This window comes from Crinia signifera, chromosome 19 (assembly GCF_055691185.1).
Source record: "Crinia signifera chromosome 19, ASM5569118v1, whole genome shotgun sequence".
Taxonomy (NCBI): Eukaryota; Metazoa; Chordata; class Amphibia; order Anura; family Myobatrachidae; genus Crinia; species Crinia signifera.
The window spans coordinates 94001773-94021136 of record NC_139226.1 but is presented as its reverse complement, the minus strand read 5'-3'; the positions used below and the strand labels follow the sequence as shown (position 1 = coordinate 94021136).

The 19364-nt window shown below is 44.8% G+C and overlaps 1 protein-coding gene across 4 annotated transcripts in view; it reads left to right on the top strand.

Moving 5' to 3' along the window:
- The first annotated feature begins 2364 nt into the window (after positions 1-2364).
- Positions 2365-19364, top strand: part of PER3 (period circadian regulator 3) — a 39227-nt gene continuing 22227 nt past the window's right edge. Inside the window, exons 1-6 of one of the 4 annotated variants that reach the window (XM_083162941.1) lie at positions 2365-2565; positions 11100-11581; positions 12507-12658; positions 12801-12916; positions 13645-13846; positions 15115-15163. In XM_083162941.1, coding sequence (XP_083019067.1) covers positions 11250-11581; positions 12507-12658; positions 12801-12916; positions 13645-13846; positions 15115-15163 — 851 coding nt within the window. In that variant the 5' untranslated portion in view covers positions 2365-2565; positions 11100-11249. Of the gene's footprint in view, positions 2566-4010; positions 4097-11099; positions 11582-12506; positions 12659-12800; positions 12917-13644; positions 13847-15114; positions 15164-19364 lie in introns of those variants that run through there. The other 3 variants (XM_083162944.1, XM_083162942.1, XM_083162943.1) reach the window with 3 other exon arrangements.

Below are 19364 nucleotides of genomic sequence, written 5' to 3'. Positions count from 1 at the left end.
ATTGGTATGCTCAGGAGGGGGGACCCCACGCAATTTTTTTCCCTAAAAAACTTTTTAACACATTTTTTACCATAGGACCATGCACAGATCTCAATAATCTGTGCAGGGTTCTGGCCAATTCGCATATCAGAACCTGGTCTGATATTTTGGGTGAATTTAAGACACATTTCCCAAATTCGCATCTCATTAAATATGTGAAGTGTATACTTTTCAATAGGAAAACATCTGGATGCGAGTTCCGGCGCGAGTTAAAATCACACTTTTTAAAAGTGCGATTTCGCGGCAAAATCTGCCATTTTTCGCATCTCATTAAATATGCGAAAACAGTGTTTTCGGCCGTTTTTCGCGAAAATATCGCAAAATTGACATTTTCGCATCTCATTAAATGTCACCCATAAAGTCAGGCAATGTATAAATGGCATACAACACAAAGTATCCCCGATGTTGGATAGATAGCTGAAAAAACGTATTACCGGAGATGGTGGAACTGAATGGTTCAAAATATTTCAAACAGAGGTTGTAGCAGAGAGTAGCTGCGCAGGCAGCCAGCAACTGGATCAATCCCCTGGTATTGTAGTCTGCAGTCTATCTTTCCATCAGGGAACGCCAACGCATTTAACCAAAGTCAGGTCTTTTTCAAGGCTCCTAGTGGCGGTGAATTCATCACTGGTTCAGTTCAACCATACCTCCCAACTTCTGTGCTGATGAAATAGGGCCCGCGCGAGCATCCGGAAAGGGGACGGGGCGTATGCAAATGAGGGCGCGGCTTATGCTAATTAGCCGCAACCGCATTTTTATATGAGAATAGACGCTGTGCGCATGCGCACAGCATCTATTCTATTAGATTGGGGGGTCTCCCAACTGCCACCCCCCGCAGCGGGACAATGCCTGCCGCGGGTGGGACAGCGGGACAGGACACGAAAATTGGGACTGTCCCGCTGTAATCGTGACAGTTGGGAGGTATGGTTCAACATCCAAGATGAAGGATGAGCCAAATGCATCTACCTGGAAGCTGGCCTGCGCAACATGGGTGGACTGGCTCTCCTGTGGTTGAAATGAGCCTGCTTTTGGGGGAGATGCACCGGAACTGATTCACCTAATTTCACAGCACTCCAGTTCCCTGGATCCTTCTCATGTAGCCTTCACACTCTCCTGAACTTCCTAATCCGCTCTTTCCTCCATGGACATCAAAAAAGAAGTGGATGGTGGCTGTGTGCTGGAGCTGTTTTGCTCTACAAGACCAGACACCTAAAGTTTCGTTTTTTAGATGAAAATAACGAAATGTATGAACAAGCTCCGATCTATTGCCACTTTTAAGGGACAAAAATGTGAATATTGTGTGTTTACACCTGAAAGTGTTTTTTTTTTTCCTTTGGAGAGGATGCTCTGTAATTGAAGTGACCAAGAAAAAAAATCTGTGGCAAAAAATCAGGGTAAATCCCTTTTGTTTGCCCTTACTAGAGTAGGGCACCTCTGTGTCTTCTAATGTCCAACCAACTCTTTACTGAATAGAGTAAGTTCAGTAAACAATACATTACGCTCTGTTATTTAGGTACAGTAGTTTATACACTTCTGTTAATTGTCTTTAACTGTGGCAGTTTATTTTAGGCATGAATTGGTCTGAAAAACAGTTCTGCATCCCTTATTCTGGGAACATGATTATGTTGATTACAGCACACAATTATGCAAAAGATTAGCCAATATATTAACAGTTAACTATATTAAAGTGCATTATGCTGTAATAAACAAATACATCTAATGTTCAGAAAATGAATTCAAGTTAGGGGAAGGTACAGAGGCAGGATGGGGCAAAGAGAGATGGGCAGATGGGATGGGGTTAGTTAGGGGAAGGTACAGAGGCGGGATGGGAGTAAAGAGGGCAATGGGCGGGCGGGATGAGGGTAATTAGGGGAAGGTACAGAGGCAGGATGGGGCAGAGAGGGCAATGGGCAGGCGGGATGAGGGCAATTAGGGGAAGGTACTGAGGCAGGAAGGGGGCAGAGAGGGCAACGGGAAACGGAATGGGGGCAGAGAGAGCAATGTCAGGCGGGATGGGGGCAGTGAGGTGATCATGCAAACTGACAGCGCTGTCACTATTCAGCTGACTACAAAGGAAAAAGCATATAGCAGAACCAAGAAAGAAGCAGCCAATTAGCCAAAAAGTCACTCCCCGTGGGCGTCCTCTCCCTCTCGCCACGCCCCTCTGTGCAGCCGCTCGCGGCTGTTGCATAACGTGCACGGACAGGTGACTGTCAGCCGCATCCCGGATGTAGAGCCAATGGCCGTCTCACACAATCTCTCGACCACGCCCCCGCCAGTCAGCGTGCGGCTTGCAGTATAGTCGGCCTATAGGAGGGCAGTGGGCGTGTCGCTGTCACGTTGCACGGGGAATGTGCGGTGTGTGTGTTCCTGGGCGGCCGTGGGGAGATGCAGATTGCAGAGTCAGACGGAGAACGAGCAGTGACCGGGAGCAGACACCGTGGTACAGGAGGCCTCAGCGGCGTGTGACACCTGTGTGAGTGCTGCTGGCCCAGCGCCGGATCTGCCTATACTACTATTGTGGTGGTGGGTGATATTTATTATGTACATTTGGTTATTTATTATAATTTATTATTTTGTTTATTTGTACTGTTATTATTATTATTATTATTATTATTATTGTGATGCATTGTTATGATGTTGATGATAATGACATTTACTATATGTATGTTTCCATAGCTGATAGCTGCACCCATCCAGTGTATAGCAATGGGCATTCCACTGCCTGTCCCAGTAACTACTTCCCACTATGCATGCAATCCCATGCAGAGAGTATATCAAATGTGTGTGTATGTGTGTGTGTGTGTGTATATCTATCTTCTACATAGGATGGCATATATATATATATATATATATATATATAATGCAGTTAGGCATGGCCGGCTGCAGTATTCCCTCTATCCTGCATTTGGAGCCCCAGGATTTCTATGGCATTGGCCCCAAGAGCTGGCACTCATGCTATGATTGCACCTTGCTGTATGTCTATGTGACCTATCTGTAGTTATCGGGCTGTGCGGTCCCATGTGATGCTGTTTTCTGGCTGTGCTATTGCAGCACATGGCATATGTGTGTGACATGTTTCTGAGTGTCCTGGTCATTAGGCATGAACAGAATGCCTGCGGCATGTATGCCTGTAGTAGATAGTCCCATGTGCCCAGTGATGGTCCCATGCCCCCCCCCCCCCCCCCCCCCCCCCACACACACACACACACACACCTGTTGTGAGATCCATAGGATGTCAGATGGGCTGCAGAGGTGAGTCGTTGACTTGATCATGTGGAATCCATGAAAGGGACACATGACAACATGCCTCATTGGCTGCCCGCTGGGCTCGCTGCCTGGCTATGTCCCCCAGCGTATTAATATGTGGGCACCTGGGGTGCAAATGCGTGACCACGTTGGTGCCACAGTCTGCAGACCGTCAGAATGTATGGACTTCTGTTCAATCTGATGCATGTTATTTGCTATACCTCTGCTGTTATGTTCACCCCTCTTCTATGCATAGTAAATGTGCGCAATTGTGCAGCCATATTGACAATTGTATTGCTGCTGTCAGATCTGTCAGTAACACTTGGAAGGATATGTATGTGTAGCTTTGTGTCTATCACCTGTCAGAATGCTAAAAGCAACCCGGTACCATTGCCAACAATACATTGGAGTCCGGCACACTGCTTGGCATTTCTAATTACCGTAGTCTGTGGCTGATACAGTAGCTGTGGCTCTGGATGTAGTAAAATTAAATTAGGCTTTAAACGTATATGGTCTTTCTGTTTACACTGAGGCTTAGAAGCTGAGTTGTGTGCCAAACACATGCAGGAGATTGGCATTCTGTGCTGAGCCAATGGGAGAGGGTGTATTCAGCTACGTCTCCCCATTGGTTCTCTACTGATTGGAAATTCTCAGCTTAGCAATTCACGTGAAGCAGACATGCTTTCTGAAACCACAGCCTATCTGCGCTGCACATGCTGTTCCACCTCCCCACCATATCCCCAGCGCTCCTTCTGCTGGCTACATGTATTGCTGAGATATCCGTGCTTTGGGGGTCAACACAGCAGATGTGAGCTTTCATTTATTTATATTTATTATTTCATATAAACTTAAGGTGACTTAGAGCGTAAAAATGTCCTTTTCCTTTTATTTGCCACACAAAATAATTATCTATTATTTTGTAGAGGGATTGTGTGGAACTGAAGCATGGACATATACATCTGTGAATGTGCTATTACAGAGGAGACTATGGTTGTATGCTGTACAGGATGGCACGCTAACACAGTGCCCAGTGTAACAACTGGCACCAATGCTGTGGGTGTACCATCTGTTGTGTCTGCGGGCACATCATTTTGTGCTGAGACATCCTCCCTTGGCTCCTTGATGTGACGGCTACATGTGATTCTGGTATTTGTTCCAGTACTGAATGGGTCACCTTACATGTGTCACATGCTAAGTCACTGATGTTGCTCAGTAATTACTGTCCTGTAGAATCCATTGTTTGTAATAGAAGAGATCTGACCCATCTATAAGCAGTATTGGTTCATTTTAGCCTCAGGTGATACGAACATTGCAGGTTTTCCTGCGTGCCTCTGTGGCATGTAAGGGATAATTTCCCACGTTGTCTGGACTCGGTTTGCCGTTTACAACCCAGCGCTTAGTAAATAAATCTCTTTGGGAAGTTTCATTATTTTTGTTTTCTGCCACCCTAATTAATGAGCGCTGATAAGCAATTGAGTTGTTTCTGTTTGCTTATCAATTATTGCAATTGTCGGGCCCATATAGACCGAGTTTAGCTGCAGAAATCTACTAAAATTTTCTAGAGTCAGCGTGCGAGCAGGGCCCTCCTACAATTTGACTGTTGTCTGTGACTGTGTCCCCCCCCCCCCCCCCGTAGTCTGTAGGATACTGGGCACCGTGGATAATAAGCAGATGATCCTGTATGCTGTGTGACACAACATAATGTTTTGGGGCTGTAGAAATATATTAAGGGGGTATTCAACCTTTTTTTACGACAGTCGGAAATATTGTCCAATTTGACCATCGCTATTCAATCACTCTGACTCCTGGAAATGTTCTGACAGTCTGAAAACACTTTTTGATTGGCTGAAAACTCGCCGATCCACGTGTATTTTGACAAAAACGGCCACAGATTCGGCAATGTAGCGGCCATTTTTTGACAATACATATTCGACTTTTTAAAAAGTCAAATCTCCATGGGAGAAAGACGTTCAAAAAAGGCTGAGATGGAATTGGATAAACTGTTCCCCAAAAGATCTCTCTTCCGTTGTCACCCAAACCCTCCTCTTTCGGCAGCTGGCACCACAAATCCACACCCCATCTAGTAACTTGTCTGATCCTGAGAGATGTTTAGGTCATCATTGACAAAAGATCAATTTATCGATGGTCGACACATGAAAATGTCTACATGAGGTTTTTCACAATTTTTTCTTTTGGAGGCTTTTTCATGCTTCATGAACCACGTGGGCTATGATTGCTAACGGTAAAGTGTCATTGCCGGGCGCTAGGAATAAGGGGTAAAGGCAGATCTTCTCTGCAACCCCCCCAACCTCTGTTGGTCAAACACGTCTAGTTATACCCCTTTCACATCGCACTTTTAAAACGGTAAATTGCCGTTTTTTTTCCCTTTTTAAAACGTTTAAGCCTGCACTGTGAATGCACCACAGCCGATTTACCGTTTAAAGTTAACTGGCATTTCGAACCGTGTAAAAAGCAGAGTCCTACACGGTTCCTTGCCGTTTTTTGTGCAATGTGAATGTGTACAATGCTATGCATTCACAGTGCAGGCTTAAACGTTTTAAAAAAGGGAAAAAAAAAACGGCAATTTACCGTTTTAAAAGTGCGATGTGAAAGGGGTATAAACCGGTATTTAAAACGGTAATCTGCGGCAATGTTAAGGCTCTGACCCGTTTTAGTTACCGTTTTAAATACCGGTTTTTAAAACGTGTCGGCGATGTGAAAGTGGTATTAGACACCTAACGATGGTCGACTGCATCTACAGTTATGAAAGTTAGATTCAAGCATTAGACATGTTTTTTTTTGCTTTTTAGGCAATGGACACTTATTTGGTGTCCATGTTGAACCATGTCGACAGGCTCCAAAAAAAGTGAAAAGGTCAATGTAGACGCTGTCGACTATGTTTAGGCATCTAACTAGACGCGTTAGCCAAGAATGGTCAACACACGTCATCAACGATCCAGACGCTGGCGATCTGCTATCCCAGAGTCTTCTGCCAATACCTAGTGTAATATACCTGTAACACCAATATGATATATGACTGATAACCAATCATTTATTGGTTATTACTTTTTTGAATTTTTAATTGGCCAAAATGCCTCCTGCCAGCGCTGTGAAGCGTGGCGATCAGCCAGCAGGTAGGGATTGTCTTTCATTTGTGAAATTGTTTTACTACATGTATATATTCTTCAGATCTTAGGTGTATGTTTTATGCTTTGTGTTTGCATAGTGCACGTTACTATAACTTGGCTCATGGCCGAGGTAGGCGTGAATCTCGTCACTGATTGGCTGGCTGCTTTGTGTTCTAACTGTATGTTGCTTTATTACACAATGCATACACGTGTGATGTAGAACACTTTGTACTAATGTACTTTCTCTGTTCTGTCATCATACAAGTACGGTATGTCCTGAGCTGAACCAGAGCTCGGAGACATGAGGTACATATGCTTTTGATCATGGTATCTTTTTACTCGGGAGAGTTTGTAAAACTTGCGCATGGATCTTAGAGTCGAAATGCACAAGGTCGACACAAGATAAGGTCGACATGAGTATTCACGTTTTTATTGTGGAAAAAAATCATTAAATGTCGACCCATAATCCACAGATCCCGTAAATCTTTCCCCATAAACCTTTCAGTCATTATAAAGTTAACGTTCTAGAGGTGGTTTTTTTTTTTGCATACAAACTTTTTTTAATATCCATGAGCAGCCGTGTGCTGTTTTCTCATTGGTAAACTTTGCAGTCGGCATGTCTGATTGGTTCATCATGAGAACTTCAGAGCACTCGTGCTGTGCTATGTGTCACCTGTGACATTACAATACTACTGTGGAAAGAATTTCGGAAGGCGGAGGCATAGGTGTCACAGGAAGAAGTCATGCTCTCATGTAGGTTTTAATATTATCAAGGGCGCGCTACTATGTGTTATAAGGAACTGTGGGGCTCATTCAGACCTGCTCGTAGAGCAGCGTATTCATCCCCCCTGTCAATGGTGGGGGTCTGCACATGTGTGGACCGGCACAGCAAACGCCTCTGGTAAAATTTTCAATTGCCGGTAACATGATTGACCAGCATGGGGTGAGCGCCTGGCGTTTCATGGGCGTTCCTTTAAAAACACTCGGCGGGCCCCAGGGAATGCAGGCATTGCATGACATCAGCACCTGCCCCCAAAAACGGAGAAATGCGTGCTGAAACGGAAGTCCTGGGCTTCTTTTCGGCAGCGTGCAGAGGAACAATCCTGCGATGGTAAGTAACCATCGGAAGGATTTTTCGTCTGTGTGGATGTTTGCGAGCAGATGTGTAAGTGTACGCATTCGCTTGCAGGACAGTGAGGAGATCCGGGTGGCAGGTGGCTAGGCGTAGCGAGGAGGCCTGAATCAGGCCGAGTGTGTGTGGTTTATGGGAGGGATGGTTGGCAGCTGTCCTATGTGCAGTATGTTTAGCCAGCGGAACTTATCACCTGTATTGTCCTATGCCCATAATTGCTTTATTGGCTGTGTTACAGCGCGAGAGAATATAAATATCCTGCCACTGTAGGACAGGAGCGAGCCCTGATGTAATGATGATTATTCCCTCTTTTTATCTCTACTAATTGTCACGGAAGTTGTTAGGTTTCTCTTTTCTCTAGCAATGATCTCTAAGCTTTTTCAGAATGAACCATTATTCCCAAACAAACCTAATAATTAAGTATCTCTCATTCAACTCCCACTCATTTCTCTTTTGCTTTTGTGTTTATTTTTGTACCGCGCTGTTCCGTCATCACACGCATTGAGAAGGACGTGAAATAGTAATGGAAAGTCTACGTAGGGTGAAGGAAATGACAGAACCCGCCGTTCCATTGATAAATATAAGAACCTTGATAACCAGATCTAGTCAGATTCCTTTTGACTGTTTAATAGTCTCATTATGATTTTTACTCTTTGAATCACTTTCCTGGTAAAACTGTCTGTCGTGTTCATTGTCCAATAAGGTCTAGTGTTAGGTTTTACAAAAGGAGGTTTATATGACTACCACACCCAACTATTATATCATATGCGGTGTCTGTGTGACCTGTCGTAACACTTGTTTCATTAAGCTTTAATGTGACTATATTTGGACATAGATTTATTTGTACTTCCTGTAGGAGGCCAGCTACCTAGCCATTGACCAAACTTCTACCGATACTATTCACAGTAATGGCCACTCCCACCTACCTACTCCCACCTTTACTACTAACACTAATGGCCACTCACACCTCCCCTACTCCCACCTATATTACGCACACTAATCTCCGCTCACACCTACCTACTCCCACCTATACTACGCACACTAATCTCCGCTCACACCTACCTACTCCCACCTATACTACTCACACTAATGGCCACTCACACCTCCCCTACTCCCACCTGTACTACCCACACTAACACACCCTCACACCTCCCCTACTCCCACCTATACTACTCACACTAATACACCCTCACACCTCCCCTACTCCCACCTGTACTACCCACACTAATACACCCTCCCACCTCCCCTACTCCCACCTGTACTACTCACCCTAATACACCCTAACACCTATCCTAATCCCACCTGTACTACCCACACTAATACACCCTCACACCTCCCCTACTCCCACCTGTACTACTCACACTAATACACCCTCACACCTCCCCTACTCCCACCTATACTACTCACACTAATACACCCTCACACCTCCCCTACTCCCACCTGTACTACTCACACTAATACACCCTCACACCTCCTCTACTCCCACCTGTACTACCCACATTAATACACCCTCACACCTCCCCTACTCCCACCTGTACTACTCACCCTAATACACCCTAACACCTCCCCTACTCCCACCTCCCCTACTCCCACCTGTACTACTCACCCTAATACACCCTAACACCTATCCTAATCCCACCTGTACTACCCACACTAATACACCCTCACACCTCCCCTACTCCCACCTGTACTACTCACACTAATACACCCTCACACCTCCCCTACTCCCACCTGTACTACTCACACTAATACACCCTCACACCTCCCCTACTCCCACCTGTACTACTCATACTAATACACCCTCACACCTCCCCTACTCCCACCTGTACTACTCACACTAATACACCCTCACACCTCCCCTAATCCCACCTGTACTACCCACACTAATACACCCTCACACCTCCCCTACTCCCACCTGTACTACCCACACTAATACACCCTCACACCTCCCCTACTCCCACCTGTACTACCCACAGTAATACACCCTCACACCTCCCCTACTCCCACCTATACTACCCACACTAACCCACCCTCACACCTCCACTACTCCCACCTATACTACCCACACTAATACACCCTCACACCTCCCCTACTCCCACCTGTACTACCCACACTAATACACCCTCACACCTCCCCTACTCCCACCTGTACTACTCACCCTAATACACCCTAACACCTCCCCTACTCCCACCTCCCCTACTCCCACCTGTACTACTCACCCTAATACACCCTAACACCTATCCTAATCCCACCTGTACTACCCACACTAATACACCCTCACACCTCCCCTACTCCCACCTGTACTACTCACACTAATACACCCTCACACCTCCCCTACTCCCACCTGTACTACTCACACTAATACACCCTCACACCTCCCCTACTCCCACCTGTACTACTCATACTAATACACCCTCACACCTCCCCTACTCCCACCTGTACTACTCACACTAATACACCCTCACACCTCCCCTAATCCCACCTGTACTACCCACACTAATACACCCTCACACCTCCCCTACTCCCACCTGTACTACCCACACTAATACACCCTCACACCTCCCCTACTCCCACCTGTACTACCCACAGTAATACACCCTCACACCTCCCCTACTCCCACCTATACTACCCACACTAACCCACCCTCACACCTCCACTACTCCCACCTATACTACCCACACTAATACACCCTCACACCTCCCCTACTCCCACCTGTACTACCCACACTAATACACCCTCACACCTCCCCTACTCCCACCTGTACTACTCACACTAATACACCCTCACACCTCCCCTACTCCCACCTGTACTACCCACACTAATACACCCTCACACCTCCCCTACTCCCACCTGTACTACCCACACTAACCCACCCTCTCACCTCCCCTACTCCCACCTATACTACCCACACTAATACACCCTCACACTTACCCAATTTAACTATCTCACTGCAATCTGACATCATTCTAGATGGGAGGTTTTGAACAACAATTGAATACCACCTATTTAATGAAATAATGCATAGAAGAGATTGTAGGTAAACATGCAGATCAGTCGGCAGTGCCAGGAAGAGCTGTGAGGATGCCCCCTAGTGTTACATGCAGCCTTGTGGTAGGGATGGGGGGGGGGGGGGGTGTTAGGGGGCGTAATACTATTAAGCAGTTTATGATGTAGCCCAAATCCCATTTAAGCAAATTCTGCACCTGCGTTTGCTGATTCACTGTAGCTCAGTGTCTAATAATCGCTTCATGCGCAAGTTGCATTATGCTAATTAGCCTTTACTAGCTTTCACTTACATAATAGTTTGTGAGGGGAGAGGTAAGACCAGGATCACTGCTATGAATGACTGTAATCTTTTAAGCCCCATTATCCATCCAAGCTGGCAGTCGCACATCACACATACACTGTAATGTTCTGAGTCTTGTCCAAACCCCATCGCTCTTATTGGTTACTCTTCCATTCTAGACAAACCTATCAAGTGTGTTTTATATGTAGTTACTGACTTGAGTTTTATTATAGAAACTTACTTTTATCTGTTGACTTATTTTTAGGTCATTCGTAATACGTTTTCTGTGACCACCTCCACCTAAGATTTTGGAGAACCACAAATGCCACAGACGTGGAGATCTCTATTGAATCGGTTTGCTCTCTCTCCATCAGTATTTGAGGCCATGGCTCGTTTATAATCGCCAACCACCATCATGAGCGTTGAGCCTCAGCTCGAGAACTTGATGCAAAATAAGAACTGGTCTGCCGCAGGTCGGGCGGAGGAGGAAGAAAGCCCTCCTGGCAAAACCTTTAACTGTGAAGCTTCTGAGGAGCAGAATTCGGAGCACCATGAGGACATGGAGATGAACTGTAATGGATCTAATGGCAATGATTCCAGCGGTAATGATTGCAACGGCAATGACTCAAGTGGCAATGACTGTAATGGCCATGAGTCCAGCGGGACAGACTCCCATGGGAATGGACCTAGGAGATCAAGCTGTACTTTCCGGAGACCGAGCAAATCCACGGGCAGCAGTAATAACAGGTAACGCTGGTAATGGTAAACCTCTGCTGGTGTGAAAGGTGCAACCCAAAAAAAAAAAAACGCAAGCCATATATTCAAAGACAGCTGTTTTGTATGATCAATAGTTGACTGGTTTCATACCAACAGCGGGCGGGGTTATCCCTCTACCTGTGTCTCTCATTCTCATGAGCAAGCCTTCATCTGCTATTGTTGAGAGAGGCCCTCGTTAGCCGTGGTATATCGGTAGGACAGGTCTATGAGAAGGGGCCTGTGTGCAGCAGGCCCCTCCCCTCTGGCAGTGCAGTAGATTCTGCTTTTGAGTCTATTGCACATGTGTGCATTTTCAGTTCCTTTGCAGTTCCTTTTCCTTGTCTGGGGTGTCGCTGTCTGCTGTGCTGCTTCTAGCACAGTGTGGTCTGTACTTTGGCACTGAAATGCAAACTAGATATGTGCTAGAATCACCACAGCAGACAACGACACCCCAGACAGGGAAAAGGAACTGCACGGGTTTTGAAAGATGCAGGGTGCTAGAGTGAGCAAGAAATAAGTTAAAGCATCCACGGGGCAGTACGGATGGTGTAATGGTTAGCATTACTGCCTCACAGCGCTGAGGTCGTGGGTTCGATTCCCACCATTTCCCTAACTGTGTGGAGTTTGTATATTCTCCCAGTGCTTGGGTGGGTTTATTCTGGGTACTCCGGTTTCCTCCCACAATCCAAAAATCTACTGGTAGGCTAATTGGCTCCTAACAAAATGAACCCTAGAATGAATGTGTGTGCGTGGTAGGGAATAAAGATTGTAAGCTCCACTGGGGCAGGGACTGATGTGTATGTTCAACTATTCTCTGTAAAGCGCTGCGGAATATGTGTGCGCTATATAAGAAACTGTTAATAAATAAATAAATTAAAAAGGTCGTCTTTTTTTTTTTTTTTTTGTCACCCCACAGCGAGCAAATGGAGAAGACACGGTCACACAAAGAACTGATGAGTATGGTGCAGGAGATGAAACGGCGCCTTCCACTGGAAAAAGTAAACCGCAGCAAACCCAGCACGGTGGACGCGCTGAACTACGCCTTAAAGTGCGTCCGTCAGGTCCAAGGTGAGAAATGGTTTGTTATGGTTCCGAATTGGGGGATGGGGTTGTCAGTTAGCCATTTTTTAAGTTGTAATATATATTAGCTACCGATTATGGCTGTGACCGAGTATTGTGTCCTATAATGTAATTTCTTCTTGTCCCTCAGCGAACAGTGCATTTTTCCAAGTCCTTGGAGAAAGTGGTACATCTCGAGTGGATTCCAACATACACACTATCGAAGATCTGGAGACCATGACGTCGGAACACCCACCGAAGAACACGGTATGTACAGGTTCCCTCCCAGATCTGTCAGAAGATGATATAAAGTTGTTTGTCCATAGTCAGCATTTTGGAACCAGTATTTTCCTATAATACATTGATTGGCAGGTAAGGCAGAATCCTTGAGCATCCCTGTACTTACAGAGATGGTTCTGCCTTCCATTTGATACTATAGCAAGGATGGAATATCTAGTACAGCATTCTAGAAGGCTACCAAAGGCTACATTTTGCAAGACTACGATGCTACGTGGAAGTATACACATGACAACTGCACAGCACTAAAAGCTCTGGTGGGGTGATAACGCGGCAGCCAGTCAGCTCCTAACTTGTTAAGTTACAGGCTGAGTTTGAAAAATGACCGGAGCTTATTGGCTGCTGCCCCCTTCCACTTTATCACTTCACCAGTTTTAATAAATCTGCCCCACAGAGCTTTTAGTGTAGTGCAGTTGTCATGTGTATACTTCCATTATGCATCCTCGTTTTGCAAAATCCGACCTTTAGGACCACTTAATTAGAACTTTACACAGTCCCTCTAGAGTCTAGAGCCTTAAAACACTACTTGATTAGATCCTCAGTTTGTCCTATTTCTGTTTCTATGGCCTTGTTTCTGCAGAGCTGTCTGTGACCTGGCACAGCAAGCAAAGATTTTAACATCAATACACTTTAAAAGTGCTTTTCTGTGCTGTAAATAAAGTTTTATGTATTTTTTTTCTTTACATTTCACTTCATAGGACACGTTTGTGATTGTGTTCTCTCTGACCTCCGGGAAGATGGTGTACATCTCCGAGCAGGCAGGGTACATACTGAACTGCAAGAAGAAGCTGCTGGACTCCTCGCGCTTTGTGGAACTTCTGGCACCTCAGGACGTCAGTGTCTTCTACAAGCACACAACCCAGTCACATCTCCTGCCCTGGAATATCGGCACAGAGACAGGTACAGGCCCAACATTCAGCGTGCAGCCGGCAGATCTTTATCTATTGGGTTGTTTGGTCGGCCATTTTCCTTATGTTCATCCTGGACCCTGTAGTGCTGTGGTGTCACACACACCTACTGTATATACGGGAAGACTATAATTGAGTTTTAGGCCAATAATTGAAAATGTAGCCCTCCTATTGCCATCCTATGTCAGAAGCCGTTTTTGGGTGAACAAATCATCCAGGAATTGATGGTCTGTAGTCCAGAAGCTTTCTGTAATTGCTGGACCCTGCCACATATGCTACAGATATAGCAGATTTTTTAAATGTATTTTTTTTTTATTCTGTAATCTGTAGAATATGCTGTAACTTCAATTCTTGATTTTAAAGGGATAGGTTCAGTTCCATGGTCCCAGCTCCTGGGTTTAATGGGTAGAGCTATTTGGTTACATGCCAGTTGCGGTAAGCATGTTATGCGTGTTCACTTATAGCTCTCCGGTTAAGTTCTGCCCAAGCTATGGATTTGGCACTAGCACTTGTATCCCCCTGAATGATATTTTTATTTATTTATTTTATTAATTATTATAAGGGGTTATTCAGTAAGGATCTTAAAGCAAAATCTTTCTCTAATGGTCAGAACCATTCTGCACCTTAGGTGGGACAGATGTAACCGGTGCAGAGAGAGTTTTGGGTGAGGTGTGTGTGCAAGCTGAAATATGAATTGCAGTGTTAAGAATAAAGCACCCAATATTTACCCTGCACAGAAACAAAATATCTCCCCCAAATCTAACACTCTCTGCACATCTTACATCTGCCCCACCTGCAGTGCAGCATGGTTTTGTCCGTTAGAGAAAGATTTCACTTTTAAGATCTGTAGTGAATAGCCCCCATAATACGGGTTTCTCAAGAATAATGTATCTTTATGGTTTTATATGTAGAACTGTTATTTTTAGATCTTTGTGATAAGATAGATCAGGGGTAGCCAACGCCAGTCCTCGAGAGCTACCAACAGTTAATGTTTTCCAGGCCTCCTCACAGAATCACAAGTGAAGTAATTAGCTCCACCTGTGGATCTTTTAAAATGTGTCAGTCAGTAATGAGTGCACCTATGAGGTGAGGTGGAAACGGTGAACTGTTGGTAGATATCGAGGACTGGAGTTGGCTACCCCTGAGATAGATCCTTGTGTATGTTCCCTGGCAAACGTCTGATTTATTGGGAGATGACCAGATCAATATTTTGTATAATGTAATATTTGAATGGGTTTTTCTTTTAATTCACTTTTACAGCTTCACTTTACGAATATACTCAAGTGAAATCCTTTTTCTGCAGAATAAGGTAAGCCTTTTTTTTTTTTTAAACGTGATTTGTGGCAAAACCATTTATAGAAACTCTAAATGAAAAATTGTTCTTAGGAGTTGATGTTTTGCAATATTCAGATGTTGGGGTGTCTGCAATCACATAGTGTCCATACCACTCCTCCTGCCAAGACTATTTTTTTCCTCGCTAAGAAACTTTCACACTTCTAGTGAGAAAAGTGCTTCAAAGCAAAGCTAAATGTTATTGTGAACTTCAAAGGTCTCTCTACAGTAGCAACGCCGGGAAGCCGGTGTGTTGTCTAGGAACATTTCTGGATGCAGTAACCTTTCCTATGTAGATACAATCTTTAGATCTGACAACCAGGACTGTCCCAGACTATAAATAATCTTCCACCGCCGCACGACCTAAATTTACCGCTTTCTCCATCTTGGTGGGTTTTGTATTATCACCGGCAGCGGCAGCAGCCACCAGACTGGTCTCATCGTTTGTGACCAGGTCAGATCATGCAAAGCCTAGTGTGGTTGCAAACAAAGTTGTTAAATGGAATTTCCATAAAGCTACACTAAAGGCAGAGGGAAATGCCAAGTGCCAGGATGTAGGTACTTATTGTGCTGTTATTTAGCGCAATGCACAAGTTCCCTTTTTAAGTTGGTAGCTGGTTTCACACCTCGCATTTAGGATCTAGGAGGTCTGTGTTCAGTATTTTGACCAGCTGCAGGTTAGTCCCAGCCCTATACATCTCAGCACAACTCCTCTTATAGCTTTGTAGCTGTTACCAGGCAGATTCAGAGATTTTGCGCGATGGATAAGGGGGCGTTTAGATAGAATTGTGGTTTGTGCGCACAGATCTGGTGATTTCAGGAATATCTCTTGTACCGAGGATAGAGTTGGTACTGATGGAGATGTTTGCGCTTTTCACAAGCACACGGATGAGCGCGTATATTCCGTGCAGTCGCAGATACACGTGAATTGCATATGGCTATAAATCATTCCCCTTTGCTTTTCTATATGAACACGCCAAGCACGTACTGACAGCATCTGCTGCAGACCAGTAGTCATTGGTTGGCTGGTGAATCTATCTAATGGATTTGTTTGTTTTAAAGGTACTTGTTTCCTAGAACGGCCACACCGATTTTGATCGGGTCGGAAAAATCGCGTCGGTCGCATCGCATGCGACCAAATCGCATGTGATGCGACCGATGCGATGGACCCGATTTTTACATTGAATCAAATGTGAATAGGGTCCCTGGGACCCTATTTTACATTGGATTCAATGTAAAATTGTCCCCAGACCCCAAATGGCCCCATTGTGAACGGCACCCCACGATTGACGCCAACCCGAAGCGTGGCGAGCGGCGGCGGTACGCGTCCTCCGACCTTTTCATACCCCTACTATCCACGTCGGCGTGGAGTTGAGAATATAAAGTGTGGCGAGCCACCGAGCCCGAAGCGGGGCTCGCCACGCCTCGGGCTCGGTGGCTCACTGCGCTCGCCACACTTTATATTCTCAACTCCACACCGACGTGGATAGTAGGGGTATGAAAAGGTCGGAGGACGCGTACCTCCACCCCTCGCGGGCTCGCTACGCTCGCCACGCTTCGGGTTGGCGTCAATCGTCGGTTGCCGCTCACAATGGGGGCGGGGGCATTAATTTATAGGCATGACGGGTTCATATACAATGAGAAATGGGCCACATTGGCCCATTTCCCATTGTTAGCTATGTAAAATGTGCTTAATCGCGTCCATCGCATCTTGTGCCATTATAATGGCACAAGACCGACGCGATGAACGCGATTACTATGTTTAAAATATTTTAACATTGAACCCTATGGCAAAATCGGGTCCATCGCGTCAGTCGTGTTGCGTGCCATGTTAATGCACTCGACCGACGCTGGACCCGATTTTGCCTTTGCCGGCAAAATGGACCTGATTTCAAAGAAAATCGGGTCCATCGCGTTAATCGTGTACCTTAAGTTAAGGTACACGATTACTCCCGATTGTGGCCGTGCTAGTAAAAAAGTACCATTTTAAATCTTGCTTTGAAGTTATTATGTAACATCTGAAATGATTTTTAGAATATTTGTCATTATTACAGAGGAACACTTGTTTATGGTTCTTTTAAGACCCAAGTTAAGTTTTAAATGTGACCGTAGTGTAAATTAACTACATTTCTTTGCTGTAACAGAGCCCGTGGCCGGACACGGGGCTGGCTGCTGACATTACATAACGCCGCAGCCATGTGATAACGAGTTCCACGCTCCCCCCCCCCCCCTCCTATTCTGTACAATTAGGACCCAATGGATTCCTAGAACTGGTGCAGAATTGGTAATTAGTCTTGTTGGTGAAGACAGGCGTGTGCTGAATGGGGGCATTATACTGTTGTCAATAAGCATGGATTTTTTTTCTTCTTTACACTTAATCCATGCATGACATTAATTAAATGGTGCTTATGATGTTCCACGCTGTGCGGAGCATGGAATTGTTGTATAAGTCTGGATCTTCTGCTCTGCGTCTCTACCGCTGCTGCTAATAAATGTGCCCTCTGACCTCCCGAAGCTGGAAACTCGAGTTATGTAATCTTCCTCTCCACCGGTTCTAGAAACCAGCAGATTCTTAGTATAGTCCTGTATTGCAGCAGTCTGATCCTTCCCAGTAATCTTGTATTTTCTCCCTTGTTAGAGAGACTCTTCCACCAGTTACCTTGGTATTACAGTGTAAAGCAAATAAATTCACCAATACCTCCTTCACTACTGTAGCAATTCCTGCACCCCACTCAAAAATAAAACCCAATCATGCAAGTGATACCCCCAGCCCCTTTTCCTTCAGCTTTGTGCAGGACAGAACGCATTTTGATCCAGGGCATACTTTGGGTACTATGCGCACCCTCTGAGATATTGTGTTCTAGAGCGATTCCTGCCAGTGTGTGATTATGTAACTGGCATTGCTGGTACATCCTCTCTGCCTCATGTGGAAAAGATTGAAACAGCTGGTTATCACATATCTACGGTCAGTCACATGGATGCGTCATGGCGTCTTCATTCTCATTTGGTCACAAACTAGCCAGATTCTCTGTAAACATGATTTACAGACTGTCGGCACATGGGGAAAGCTGAAAGCATTCACTGTTCTGTGCCGCACGACTTTAAACCTGGTTTTTAAGTCTTATCTGCCGCGATATCAAACCGTGTAGACGGTCACCTCTTCTCATAGTACTTTCAGTTCTGAATTGTTCTATTGACTCCTGTTCCACCATTCAAAGAACACATCTGAAAGAACAAAACGGTGAGCACCATTGGCGCGCACCTCTTTCCGGCTGCTGGCGGATTCTATCGCCAGCCCCTGGCTGAATGCAAACCTCCTTCATCATGATGACCTGTAATGTCGCCCGAGTTCAGCGGCAGTGCGAGATGTCCGCCAAACTCGCAAAACCATGCCACGTAAATTAATTCCCCTTTTTTTTAAAAAAGTCCGAGTTCGGGGGACATCTCGCACTGCCGCTGAACTCGGGCGGCATTAAATTCCACTCTAAATATACACAACACTTATTATTTGAATTTACATAACAAATGTGAGCAAAGGTTGAGTATCCCTTATCCAAAATGGTCGTGACCAGGAGAATTATTCCGTATTTCGGAAAATTTTAATATTTCAATGATGTATTTTGAGGTATCTTGCTTGTAAGCTGTGTGAACACATAAAATACACACAAATATATTTTATTTGTTCAAAAAACAAGGTTTCAAAACATGAAACAAAATGTGTGTACTATCTCAGGCACTGAATTTGAATGCCAACCAATCATTTTCTTGCACATATATAGTGCCAGTTACATATCATGTCTCCGGTAGTGCTGTTACAGATGTCCCCAGTAGGGACAATAATAATTTTTTCACTTACTGGAATGCATGGTTTTCAGAATAATTCGGATAAGGAATACTCAACTTGTATAAATACATAAAAAAAAATTTTTTTAAATGAAAGATACCGTTTTAGTAAATTCTAAAAGATATCCGTGGGCAGGAATTGGTAGCAAAGTCTTCTAGTCTCAGGGAGAAATTTAATAAGATGGGAGATCTATTTCAGATGGGATGTTGTTATCAACAACCAATCAAATACTATTATCTTCTAGAAGATGCTAAATAAGAAGTAGATTCTGGTTAGTTGCCCAAAGCAATATCCCATGTGACATAGAATACACATCTTAGTAAATTTCCCCCTC